Below are 13,721 nucleotides of genomic sequence, written 5' to 3'. Positions count from 1 at the left end.
AAAAAACAAATGAAATAAAACCTACATACAGCAACAGTGTTTTGTGTTGTATAGGCTCCTGTGATGTAAGTCATGGGTCCCGCCTGCTAGCCTGCTCCCTCAAATATCACTGCTTTCCTCCTTTCTATATATAGGGTGCCTACATTCTGCATGGACTGGTTGCATGGCTTGAGATACCTATCAGGTCCATAAATTACCATATAGCATATATTCAACACAAAAACCAGTGACAATTTGTTGTTGACAAAGGACAGCTGGACATATAAAGGGCCCCTTCAGTAGCTAAGGGCCTCATCAAACCTAAATCTGGCCCTGGCTATGTCCTGTTCCTCCCAGAGCATCAAGCAAGACAGCAACTGCGGTCCAATGACCAGAAGGCCTCCATGTTGGGACACGGATGGGATAACCTTCTGTTTCCGTTTCCAGGGCCACCCTGTACGTGGGCTCCATCCTCACCAGCCTCCTCTTTGTCTTTGTGAATTTGACGTGCGCATTGCTGGCGCACGGCGACCTCCCTGAGGACCAGCTGCGGTGGACGGTGTACACCCGGGCTCTGATCAACGACAGCCTCTTCATTCTCTGCGCCGTGCTGCTAGCCTGTTTCATGTGCAAGCTGTCCAAAATGTCTTCGGCCAATGCTTACCTTGAGTCCAAGGTAAGGGACAGCAAGGGTTGGTGGGTTGGTTTGTTGTTGCTGTTGTTGTTGTTGTTGTTGTTGTTGTTGTTGTTGTTGTTGTTTTCCCTCGCCTTAAACTCTCCCATTTCTGAGGAAGGACATCGAGTGGCTGGTCTCCGCAAAGGTAGGGTGTGGTTGTTAAAGTGGAAAATTGGTACAGCCAGAAGGGCGGGGTATAAATAATAAATATATTATTATTATTATATTTATTATTTATTACTTTGGTTCTCAAACTTAATCCGTTCCGGAAGTCCGTTCCAAAACCAAAGCGTTCCAAAACCAATGCGCGATTTCCCATAGAGAGGAATGCAAAACGGATTAATCCATTCCAGACTTTTAAAAACGACCCCTAAAACAGCAGTTTAACATGAATTTTACAGCTGTCCATGGAGGCGCAGGTTAATTCTGTGTCCAGTTCAGCTGTTTATCAGCTTCAGCTGCTATGCAGGCTGAAGAAGAAGAAGAGTTTGGATTTGATATCCCGCCTTTCACTCCCTTTAAGGAGTCTCAAAGCGGCTGACATTCTCCTTTCCCTTCCTCCCCCACAACAAACACTCTGCGAGGTGTGTGAGGCTGAGAGACTTCAAAAAAGTGTGACTAGCCCAAGGTCACCCAGCAGCTGCAAGTGGAGGAGCAGGGACACGAACCCGGTTCCCCAGATTACGAATCTACCGCTCTTAACCACTACACCACACTGGCTCTCAGGTGGCTGAGCCCTACCTGTCCACAGACTGTCTCGACAGAGTGGGGCATGCTCTAGTTATCTCTCGCTTGGACTACTGCAATGCGCTCTACATGGGGCTACCTTTGAAGGTGACCTGGAAACTCCAACTAATCCAGAATGAGGCAGCCAGACTGGTGACTGGGAGTGGCCGCCGAGACCATATAACACCGGTCATGAAAGATCTACATTGGCTCCCAGTACGTTTCCGGGCACAAGCCCTAAATGGCATCGGCCCAGTAGATCTGAAGGAGCGTCTCCACCCCCATCATTCTGCCCGGACACTGAGATCCAGCGCCAAGGGTCTTCTGGCAGTTCCCTCATTGCGAGAAGCGAAGTTACAGGGAACTAGGCAGAGGGCCTTCTCGGTAGTGGCACCCGCCCTGTGGAACACCCTCCCATCAAATGTCAAAGAAAATAAACAACTTTCTGATGTTTAGAAGACATCTGAAGGCAGCCCTGTTTAGGGATGTTTTTAATGACCGGTGATTTAATGTACTTTTAATCTTTTGCTGGAAGCCACCCAGAGTGGCTGGGGAAACCCAGCCAGATGGGCGGGGTACAAATAATAAATTATAATAATAATTATTATTATTGAGTCTGACAGCAGAGCAAGAGCCACTTTCATTTCCCTACCCATCCACAACTCTTTTTATGGACGCTACCTGCCTCTGTGACTCTTTCCCTTTCATGCCTCTGTGGAATGTTGGTGAACGTTCCGTGACCCTGCAGCCCATTTCTCAAGTTCCAACACGTATCTGGTTTTGGAAGAGCAGGCTGCCCGTACGGAATCGGCAAAAAAACACACCAAAGTAGCTCTGAATAAATTTGCATCAATTAGCATAGATTATTCATGGAGCACAGTCCGTTGTGCACGGAGCTTTACGGGCTTAACCGAAGCGAGAACAGACAGGTCTCTACCCTGGGCGATGATCTCTAAGGACATGGCGTCTCGCCTCCCACCCCCCACCCCCGCTCCATACCTGAACCGGTTGCTTTTATCTCGTGTCTGAAAATACCGTATTTTTCGCTCTATAGGATGCACTTATTCCCCTCCAAAAATGAAGGGGAAATGTGTGTGTGTCCTATGGAGCAAATGCAGGCTTTCGCGGAAGCCTGGAGAGCGAGAGGGGTCGGTGCGCACTGACCCCTCTCGCTCTCCAGGCTTCAGGAAGCTATCCGCAAGCCTTTGGAGTGCTGCGGGAGTGCCCGCTGAAGGCTTGCGGATAGCAGCCTGCAGCCCAAAGCCCGGGGAGCCGGATGGCTGCGCAAAGCCTCCCCTGAAGCCAAAACAGCTGTCCCCGAAACCAAAACAGCATGATGGAGCGCTGTGCAGCCCTCCGTCTCGCTGTTCTAGCTTCGGGGTGGCTGCGCAAAGCCTCCACAGGGCAGCGGGGTGTCTGTACCCCGCTGCCCTGCGGAGGCTACAAAGGATGTCTCCGAAGCCTCAAGCCTTTGGAGTGCAGCTGAGCTCCAAAGGCTTCAGGGATCTTTGAGGCTGGCGGTGGGGGAAAGCAGCGCTTCCCCCCACTGCCAGCCCCACAAGCTCGGGGGGCAGCGGCAAGGCTGCGCTCAGCCTTTGCGCTATTCCCCGACCTGCTCTTGAACGCACCTTGTTTTAGAGGGGGAGAACAAGAAAAAAAAATTTCCCCCTTTTCTCCCCCTCTTATGGTCCAGTGCGTCCTATAGAGCGAAAAATACGGTAAGTGCCTGGGCTGACCAGTCATCACATAGGATAGTAAGAGCATCCTCTCCATCTTCGAGGCTGGTAGAGTAAGAGATTCCTTCTCTGTCGCATCTGATTCTTTGTGAACTTGGCATGTTCAAATATTTAAAAGCTGTTTTTCTTAAAAGAAAGAAAGATGAACAGCTCTTCCGGTTCAGTTCTCTCGTGAACAATTTACCCAGCGTAAAAACAACCACTTAAGAAGAAAGATCTGAGCACCAGCTTCCTGTATTTTTAATGCCCTCTTTCAGTGTATATGTGTTTTTCTTTTTTAAAAAAAACTAGGGCACATCTGTCTGCCAAGCCTTGCTTGTGGGTTCTGTCGTCCTCCTCCTGTACTCCTCGAGGGCCTTCTATAACCTGGTGGCGGTGGCGATCTCGCCGGACCACGTGCCCAGCCCCTTCAACTATGGCTGGGATAACCTTTCGGATAAGGTCAGTGGGCTTTGATCCAGGTGTTTTTGAATTTCCATATAAGAACAGAAGAAGAGTCAGTGGCCCGCCTAGTCCAGAAATCCTGTCTTCTCATTGGCTGAGCAGATGCCTGTGGGAAACCCGCAGTCAGGATTCGAACACAAGACCCGCTCCAAGGTCGTTTCCAGCAACTGGTATTCAGCTTTGCTGCCTCCAACTGTAGGGGCAGAGCACAGCCTTCGCGGCTAGCAGCCCTTGATAGCCCTCTTCTCCTCCATGAACTTGTCCAATCCTCTTTTAAAGCCCATAAGTATGTTTCCGAGCACAATTCAAAGTGTTGGTGCTGACCTTGAAAGCCCTAAATGGCCTCGGTCCTGTATACCTGAAGGAGCGTCTCCACCTCCATCGTTCTGCCCGGACACTGAGGTCCAGCGCCAAGGGCCTTCTGGCGGTTCCCTCCCTGCGAGATGTGAGGTTACAGGGAACCAGGCAGAGGGCCTTCTCGGTGGTGGCACCCTCTCTGTGGAACGCCCTCCCATCAGATGTCCAAGAGAAAAACAACTACCAGACTTTTAGAAGACATCTGAAGGCAGCCCTGTTTAGGGAAGCTTTTAATGTTTAATAGATGGTTGTATTTTAATATTCTGTTGGAAGCTGCCCAGAGTGGCTGGGGGAACCCAGCCAAATGGACGGGGTATAAATAATAAATTATTATTATTATTATTATTATTATTATTATTATTATTATCATCTAAGGTGGTGGCCGTCATGGCCTCCTGTGGCAATGAGTTCCATAGTTCAACTGTGCACCATGTTGAAAAGTACCTTCTCTCTTATCGTTCCTGAATCTTCTAAATAAGAGGTGTCCCGCAATGGAAGTCTGTACTCGTAGGACAGTCATCAAGGACAGTCCCAGACACAGCGTAGCCCATGAGTAGGCAAATCTAAGGCCTGGGGGCCGGATCCAGCCCAATCGCCTTCTAAATCCGGCCCCCGGACGGTCCAGGAATCAGCGTGTTTTCACAAGAGTGGAATGTGTCCTTTTATTCATAAAATGCATCTGTGGGTTATTTGTGGGGCCTGCCTGGTGTTTTTACAGGAGTGGAATGTGTGCTTTTATTTAAAATGCACCTCTGGGTTATTTGTGGGGCATAGGAATTCGTTCATTTATCCCCCGAAAAATATAGTCAGAGGGACAGTAGACCAGCCCCCTGCTGAAAGGGTATGCTGACCTCTGGCCACTGTAACCTATCTCCTTGAGTGCTGGACTTGAATCCATGGCCTGTTTCCGCAGGTTCGAGGCGAAGAAGCCGGAAGCGAAGAATACGTGGTTTTTGGGGTCGTCTTGTTCCTCTGGGAATTTGTCCCTACAACATTCCTGGTTCTCTTCTTCCGGGCTCAGAGGATCACACAGAACTTGGTACGATCACGCAGGGTTTGCACGGATCATCTACTTTTCCCAGTTAAAAAACAGAGCGTGCCCCTCAAACTGTGAAGACCGCTTCGAAAGGAAATGATTATTTTTTAAAAAGATTTTGTTCAAGCAAATCAAACAAATTGATAGAGCGGAAGTAATGGAAGTGGCAAGAAGCAGCACAGTATATCGAAGAGAGGCTTAATATTAGTTTGGTGGGGTATTGAAGACCATGGGGAAAACAAAATCTCACCACTGAGAGGGAGTTGCATGCGTCTGTATTTGTTGTGCGTAAGATAAAATCCCTCCAAAATAGGATTTTGGCGGTGGGGTGTGTGTGTACTACATTTCTTTCTTTTCTTTTTTATTTTTTTTTAATTTTCAGTGCAAAATTACAACAAAAATTACAAACATTTAATCCAAAATAAAACAGTACAAACAAGGGAAAAAAACGCAAGAGGAAAAAAGAACACAAAAAACAGAAACACACATCTACAAATAAAACCATATAATCATTCTAATCTAATCATTACATACACACCGTATTTTTCGCTGTATTAGACGCACCGGACCATAAGACGCACCTAGTTTTTAGGGGAGGAAAACAAGAAATAAGAAAGGAACGCAAATCCTGAGCTAAGAGGGAACGCTATTCCATCTTCGCTCAGGAGGCTTTGCGGGGCTATCCCTGAAGCCAGGAGAGCAAGCGGCATCGGGGCGCACTGATCCCTCTTGCCCTCCTGGCTCCAGCGAAAGCAAGCCTCCTGGCTTTCCCTCCACCTCCCGCAAGAGCCGTGTGCTCTTTAAAGGGAGCACGGCTCTTGGGGGCTTTTCTGGGAGGTGGGGGAAGGGACAGAGCCGCGCACTCTGTCCCTTCACCTACCTCCCGCAAATGCCAGGGATAGCCATGCGAAGCCTCCGCAGGGCAGCGGGATGAAGGCTCCCCTTGCCCGGGAGAGGCTGCGCACGGCTAAGGCTCCCCCAAGAGCCGCGCTCCCTTTCAAGAAGGCGCAGAGTTGTCAACTTACTGATTTGAAAATAAGGGACCGGCAGCCTCGAAAATAAGGGATCAGCAGCCAAAATAAGGGATTTTCAGAGCGCAGGTATGTTCAACTTCTGAGCCCCTCCGAGCCAAAGGCAGAAAGCCCAGCCAGCAGCCAAACAAAGCCTCAAGCGGTGGTTCCCACAGCGCAGCAACCTGGCAAAGGGGATGCAGCAAGGAAAACCACCTCTCCGCTGGGAAGCGCTGAGCAAAGGCGAGTCCCCAGGCAACGCGACCAATTTGATCGGCACAAGGCATGCAAGCTCCACCCCGCATGCTTATTGGGGGAGCAACACAGTTGGAGCCTCCCTCCTCCCTGGCCGGCAGGGAGGGAGGGAGAGGAGCTGCTTCCTTTGAAACCCGGGAAATTTAAGGGACATCATCAGTAAGGGACAGCAGCGGGAAACGGCACTGGGATAAGGGAGTTTCCCGCCAAATAAGGGACAGCTATGGTGCGGCTCTTGGGGGCTTTTCCCCGAGGAGGGAGAAGGGCAGCCTTTCTCCCTCCTTGGGGAAAAGCCTCAAAGAACCGCACACACGCTCCATGCAGCTCTTTAAAGAGAGCGCTGAGCAGAGCCTCCCGCTTACATTCGCTCCATAAGATGCACACACATTTCCCCTTACAGTGGTACCTCGGGTTAAGTACTAAATTCGTTCTGGAGGTCCGTTCTTAACCTGAAACTGTTCTTAACCTGAGGTACCACTTTAGCTAATGGGGCCTGCCGCTGCACAATTTCTGTTCTCATCCTGAAGCAAAGTTCTTAACCTGAGGTAATATTTCTGGATTAGCGGAGTCTGTAACCTGAAGCGTCTATAACCTGAAGCGTATGTAACCTGAAGCGTATGTAACCCCAGGTACCACTGTACTTTTTAGGGGGGGAAAGTGCGTCTTATAAGTGCAAAATACGGTGTATATACATACTGACTTCTTTCCTTTATTCCTAAGACCTTAAAATTTTTAATCTTTCTAGGTTGTTGTGTCTAATGTATATTACCTCTTTTTTACACCATTTTTCGCTTTCTTTAACCCTGCAAAGCATCATTCATTCCATACTGATATGCTTACTCCAGAACAGGGGGCTGTGTGCTACAGTTCTTTGGCAGCACATTCGTTTAACGAGTTATTTTTTCAGCTAATGCTAAGCTCCACACATTTTTACATCAAAGCAAACGTTGCAAATTCTGCAAGGTTCCCCCCCCCCCACTGAAAGAGGAAAAGGAAATTAAGAGACTTTCCTCCCCATCTCCCCCTAAGTGGGATGCTTCCCAAGACTGTCTGCATCCCAGACCCATGTTCTAAGATCGCTGTCTGTTTTGCTCACTTGGCTAACAGCCTCTTTTAACCAAACAGGCGCCGGCTGGAATGATAAACAGCCACAGCTACAACTCCCGCGCCTATTTCTTCGACAATCCAAGGCGGTACGACAGTGACGACGATCTTCCAAGGCTCAGCGGAGGAAGGTAGCACGGTTGACGGGGGAGAGGGCGTTTTGTCGGCAGCCCACTTCAAAGTGTAGGGAAGGGCTGTATAGCTCAGTGGGTAGGGCACGTGCTTTAGAACAGGCATAGGCAAACTCGGCCCTCCAGATGTTTTCGGGACTACAATTCCCATCATCCCTGGCCACTGGTCCTGTTAGCTAGGGATGATTATTTTATTATTTTATTAAACAATTATTTTATTAAAAAGAGACTTGAGTTTTAGCACACGTGAAAAACGTATGTAACTTAAATAGACTATAATGTAACTTAATGTAACTTAAATAGAAAACTACCTTTAGAAATATTTTTTCTCCAAAAGCATTTTATTACAAAATTCGATTTAAATTTAAAAAATCCGATTTAAATTTTAAAAAATCCATTTTTTTATTTAAAAAAAAAATCATTGATTTTTATCCATCCTGCCTCACAGCAAGAGAACTGCCAGAGACCCCTTGGAGCTGGGCCTCAAGTGTCCAGGCTGGATAATGGGAGCAGAGATACTCCTTCAGGTACACTGGGCCAAGACCGTTTAGGTCAGGCATGGCCAAACTTGGCCCTCCAGCTGTTTTGGGACTACAGCTCCCATCATCCCTAGCTAACAGGACCAGCGGTCAGGGATGATGGGGATTGTAGTCCTCAAACAGCTGGAGGGCCAAGTTTGGCCATTCACTGGTTTAGGTGTAGCCTTATTGGAGTTCACCAATTGGGTCTGCGTTGCTCCCGGACAGGAGGAAGGAAGTCAAATGACACCGAGGGTTGGTTCAGAGAAAGAGTTCTTTATTTCTGCTCTCCGGAACAGCAGAGAGGCACTTGTGTGGTCAGTCCACAGCAAGTCCAAAGAAATGAGAAATTTCATGCAGTATATATATCGTCCAGGCACTCTCTCCCCCTTCCCCAGGAATCCAGCCACATCAGCTTGTACACGCAGGTTGACATCACAGATGTTCCTGCTCCGGCACGCTTAACCATAAAAGGGTTTTCCTTCCTGTACTTCTGACCATAAAAGGATCTTCCTGTTCCTACTCTTATCTTGGAGCAAGAGGTCACTGTCTCCAAGAACACCCTCTGGCGCTGTTCCCAGACTAGGTCTGTGCGCCTTTGTGGTCAGGATATAAGATCAGGCACAGACGTGTCTTCCCTGTTCTACTGGTACAGTCAAGGCCATTCTTGCCGTCACAAACTGATAAAGGAGAGGGCTCTGAGCACTTGTTTATACAGCTGGGATTTTGGCTCACGAGCTCAAGTTAAAGCATTTTAGCTAAGGAAAAATAGGGATTTTGGTGCAGTTTCAAACTGCCTGCACAGTCAGTTTTGGGTTTGGGAAACCCATTCCTTCATTGGTGCATTTGGTTTTAGACAGGTTTTCCTGGACCCGCAGGACTTCCCTCCTGTCCTCTTCTTTCTCTGCAGCCTGGCTACCCCCCAGAGCTCTGGCTGGTACGGTTCCTTGACGGGGAGCGACAGCTGCGTCATGATCCCGCCGTTGGTGGCCCCTCCGATGGACGTGGCCCCGCTGCTTTTCACCCACGGGAGCCTGGATTCGAGAAGCCACCCGAACCCCCGCCTGGTACCGTAGGACTGGAACTCGTGCGCCTCTGGGGGGCTGCGCCTGGGTGGGACGCGGACGGAGCAGGGCTCCAACCAGGTGCGCAGGACTCAGGCGGCAGCTCTCCGCTGGGTCCCCAAATACCTAGCGCGGCTCCCGAAGTTTCCGGGACGTGGGAACGGAAGGACGGGAGCTTTGCAAAGCCAACTCTTCTTGCCAAACGGTACTTGCAATGATGGAAGCCGGCGAGGTCAAATCACAGCCCTATAGAAGTATTTCGTTTCAGTGGGTCGGGCCTTCCAGAGGAGGACGATACCTTGGCAACCGAAAACAGCAGCACAGCTTTGCTGGCAGACCTTGATGGCTGATAATTTGCACTTTTAACCGAACTTTCCCAAGGAACGCTCCTTCTCCCTGCCAGTCAACTGTCTCCATCAGCTCCGGAAGACGGTTCTGGGTAACTCTTTTAATTGCACATCCATAGCTGGGGAAGTTTGTTCGGTCTTCCTGCGATGACTGGAGCATCTCTGCGTACTAACGGTGGGGACGTTTCGGGTCGGGTGGGGAATTCCTTGCTTCCAAACTTTTCAGAGTTTTAAAATGGGGAAACCATAACACACAAAAACGAAAGAATGTTAACAAGTGTGGCACAAGTGTCATGGTCTCACAAGGGTTAAGTTACCTTGCAGCTATGCTTTACTATCAATCTGTTTATTCCTGGGGCTGTTGAAGCCAGTTCTTCATATCTATCTTTTTTTGCATGTGGTATGAAGCCCCTTGCGACCGACTGACTAATGTTGAGCATTGATTTATAAAACTAACAAACTTGGTTCACACACTGGGGAAAGCAGAGCTGTTACTCAGTGGTGCTTTATTTTTTTTAAGACAGAATGGCTCCATGAGGGCTAGTTGCATGCTTCCTAGGGATATTGCAGAAGCAGCTGAGGTTGATATTTCGGCTGCTCTTAGCCAGCCAGCTACAGGTGTGGTCCGGGATGGGAGAGCCTTCTTAGGGTTCGCTTAGCAGCCAGGAAGCAGCACGGTTAGCATTTGGACTGCTTAGCAATCACGAAATAGCACTGTCATCTGCAATGGAGAAAAAGTTTGGTTGCACTCTCTAGCAGAGTTGAAGAAAACTTTCTCTCTTCTCCTTTACTCCCTGCTTCTTCTTAATAGAGAAGTGTAGCCATTGATGTAGCCATTCTGGAAGATTTTGCAGTTCATGGCAGTCATACTTCTCAGCAGAGAAGGGGATAGGGGGCGGTTGCCTGTTTATAATGCACACAGCTGTGTTGTCTAGAGAAGCTGCAATCCGTCCATTTTTTAAAAATCCAAGCTGGGAATGTACACTCTTGAGTGGATAGTATTGGGATGAAGTGAAGACTCCCTAAGGGTCAAGAGGCAGGCTGGATGAACTCCTTCTTATATTGGGTCATTTCCACCACCTTCTGGCTGCAAAAATCTGATTCTGCTCCCTTGTGACGGAATGAAGACATGTCCCCATTGCGTAGAAGTTCAGACCCAGTGTTGGAGCTCTCTGTTCCACCAGGTTGCACGCATTCTGCTTCTCAGGCAGTTCGAGAACCAGGTGAGTTATCCCTAACATTGAGAGGTAGGAGGCAGTATCTTGCCAAACTTGGCCCTCCATCTGTATGGAGACTACAAATCCCATCATCCCTAGCTAACAGGACCAGTGGTCAGGGATGATGGGAATTGTAGTCTCCAAACAGCTGGAGGGCCAGGTTTGGCCATGCCTGCTCAGAGTGAACGTGACTTCAGCAAAAAGTGCCGATTTTAGAATTTGTCGGGGGGTGTCGTGCTTGCGAAAGGGCCCGAACAAGTTTAGGTTCTTGCACAAGTTCTTCACCCAAATATCTGCTTGCAGCTCAGCCTCTTCAGAGATCTGGGGAATCTTTCACCCATCAACTGGACTATAGTTCCCAACATCCCTGGCCATTGGCCGTGCTTGCTGGGACTGATGGGAGCTGTAGCTCAGCGGTACCTGGTGGGTCCAACCCCCCCCCCCACAAAGAAACACCCCTGGGCTGAGGTCATGTGTTGCAGAGTAGCTGTTTTGGGGGCCTAAAGTCATTGAGGTTGTCAGCAAATTCCACTCCCAAGTGACGCTAACCTGCCAAAGACTTGCTGGGAGACGTTTGTCCATTCCTAGCGCTGTGCTCACAAATTCAGATGTTTGGTAGAACCACTGTAGGCAAGGCAATTCTTGTGTAATATTAATAATAATGATTTTTATTATTTATTCCTTGCCCATTGGGCTGGGTTGCCCCAGATTTCTTGACTTTGCATAGATTTCTTGACTCTGTTTTTTTTCTGTTCAGCTCACTCTGACCAACCAGGGCATTTTGCTGCTCTTTGGGACTTAGTTCAGAGGCTGCTTTGGGAAATGTGTGGAGGTTCATCTCCATTAGCAGACTCTTAACAGCCCCAGGACAAAAAGGATATTTCCCCGCCTCAAGGTACTCATGGAGCAAAACTTCAGGTGCCATCTGTAAGCGTTTGTTTAGGAGAGAAACATTTCTCATTCCAGCAGCTCTTTTGCTTTTCAGACCTCAAGATATCTTCCCGGGGGTAGAACTGTGTAGCTGTCCCTTTCAATTCGCAAGCTAATTCTGATACCCCGTGAGGATATCTGGCTGGAATAATGGGTGTATCTCCTGTTCACAGATTGAGAAGGAAAACTACATGTTACACCAGTTTTTGAAGTCACACCGAAGTGCTGGCAACTTTTCAAGAGTGGCTGCAGATTGAGATAATAGCATTAAACTCTAGTTTAGTGTTACAGGGCCAAGCCTAGGGCCCCCACCCTGAGAGGCTTGTGTTCTCCTCCTCCAATGTAGCTTTCACTGCTTTTTTAAATTTAAATTAACCAGTTTAGCATTGTGTCCGAGTGCTAACCTGTGGCTAATCTGATTGGAACAAGCCAGCTTCATAAACTGTGTTTTGAAGGAAACCTCACGTCGCGCTTTGCGGTAGGGAAAAGCACCCGAGCTGTTCTCTTGCAACAGTAAACTGTGGTTTTTAGCGTTGCATCAGGGCCCTGTCAGGGTGGCCATTTTGCTGGGGCGGGGGGGAGGCGGATTCGTAAACATGTTAGTGTCGACATATGAGATTTTGACAGCTGTCAAATTTTAAGCATCTCTTGAAAAAGGCCATATTGGCGTTGTGCGTCAAGATAAGCGCGCTCTCTCTCCCTCCCTCTCCCAAGCTAATGTGTGACTAGGAACCCCACCCCACCCCGGCATCAATTGATCCCTGACTCGGGTGAAGCAAGTCATGTCTCGAACTCTGTGCTGCCCTCCTTCACCCACCCAAGGCAGATCGCGCTGTTAACACCCCCTCACCCACCCGTTTTCTTTTCCGCTTAAGAGTTTTACAATGCACTGGGAGCACTTTATAATTTTTGTTTTGTAGGCGGGAGGAGGGCATTGTGTTAAGGGCTACAAGCTCCTTATTCAACATTTTGCACTGAAGCTGAACTTTCCCACTCATCGGAGCCACTGCCGGTTAGGACAGCGGGGTGGGGTTGTAGAACAGAGAATAAGTGATGGCTGACAAGAGGTGGGCGCCCTTTTCGTTCTCGTGGACAGCTTCTTATTTAAACAGAGAAATCCTGCAATGTGCGAGAGTTCGCCCGTTCGTGGTATGGTTTGAGGGACGCCATTTTGCCAGCTGTCCCTTCAGCCCTCGGCTGGCTGCGCCTAATGAATGTACCCCACGCTTAAACCTCCTTCACTCTGAACTGTAATGCCATTCATGTTTTGAAAATAAAGGTTTGTTTTTATCTTGTGAGACGGGAGTTTTCAAAGGCTCGGCTTTGAGTTTTCTTGCTCCTCTTCAACCTTTACAGCTTGCCCCAACTCGTGGAAGGAGAGGGTTTAGGATTATTGCCCTCCTGACTGGCTCATGGCGATGGAGAGGAAAAAACTAGGGGGGGGGGGAATGGAGAAATTGGCAGAAGCACCAAAACAAAAAAAACCTACATGGACTACTGCAACATGCTCTACGTGGGGCTACCTTTGAAGGTGACCCGGAAACTGCAATTAATCCAGAATGCGGCAGCTAGACTGGTGACTGGGAGTGGCCGCCGGGACCACATAACACTGATCTTGAAAGACATACATTGGCTCCCAGTACGTTTCCGAGCACAATTCAAAGTTTTGGTGCTGACCTTTAAAGCCCTAAACGGCCTCAGTCCAGTATACCTGAAGGAGCGTCTCCATCCCCATCGTTCAGCCCGGACACTGAGATCCAGCGCCGAGGGCCTTCTGGCGGTTCCCTCATTGCGAGAAGTAAGGTTACAGGGAACCAGGCAGAGGGCCTTCTCGGTAGTGGCACCTGCCCTGTGGAACGCCCTCCCAGCAGATTTCAAAGCAATAAACAACTATTTTACTTTTAAAAGTCATCTGAAGGCAGCCCTCTTTAGGGAAGTTTTTAATATGTAACAATGTACTGTTTTTAACACTTGATTGGTAGCCGCCCAGAGTGGCAGGGGAAACTCAGCCAGATGGGCGGGGTATAAATAATAAATTGTTGTTGTTGTAAACAAAAGCTGGTAAATCTGTACCACAGACTCCTAGAGTGGTAGAGTATTTTTTAAAGGGGGGGGGCATGAAATGGAATTCTCTGCCATGGGTCATGGATGCGCCCCTCCCAAAGGCAGTGTGTTCACAATGCCTGATAAT

At 48.7% G+C, this 13,721-nt stretch overlaps 1 protein-coding gene across 2 annotated transcripts in view; it reads left to right on the top strand.

Moving 5' to 3' along the window:
* GPR137C (G protein-coupled receptor 137C) overlaps positions 1 to 13,721 on the top strand; it is a 31,697-nt gene that overhangs the window by 11,870 nt on the left and 6,106 nt on the right. Inside the window, exons 3-7 of one of the 2 annotated variants that reach the window (XR_013982100.1) lie at positions 427 to 655; positions 3,409 to 3,558; positions 4,832 to 4,957; positions 7,345 to 7,454; positions 8,883 to 10,668. Coding sequence is in view for 1 of the 2 variants with exons in the window: in XM_080991669.1 (XP_080847795.1) it covers positions 427 to 655; positions 3,409 to 3,558; positions 4,832 to 4,957; positions 7,345 to 7,454; positions 8,883 to 9,048 (781 nt within the window). In the remaining variant the exon portion in view is untranslated. Of the gene's footprint in view, positions 1 to 426; positions 656 to 3,408; positions 3,559 to 4,831; positions 4,958 to 7,344; positions 7,455 to 8,882; positions 12,829 to 13,721 lie in introns of those variants that run through there. The other variant, XM_080991669.1, reaches the window with a different exon arrangement.

This window comes from Podarcis pityusensis (genome assembly GCF_964106645.2).
Source record: "Podarcis pityusensis genome assembly, chromosome: 1".
NCBI classification, from domain to species: Eukaryota; Metazoa; Chordata; class Lepidosauria; order Squamata; family Lacertidae; genus Podarcis; species Podarcis pityusensis.
The sequence above is the reverse complement of the archived record's forward strand: the minus strand, read 5'-3'. Positions and strand labels throughout refer to the sequence as shown.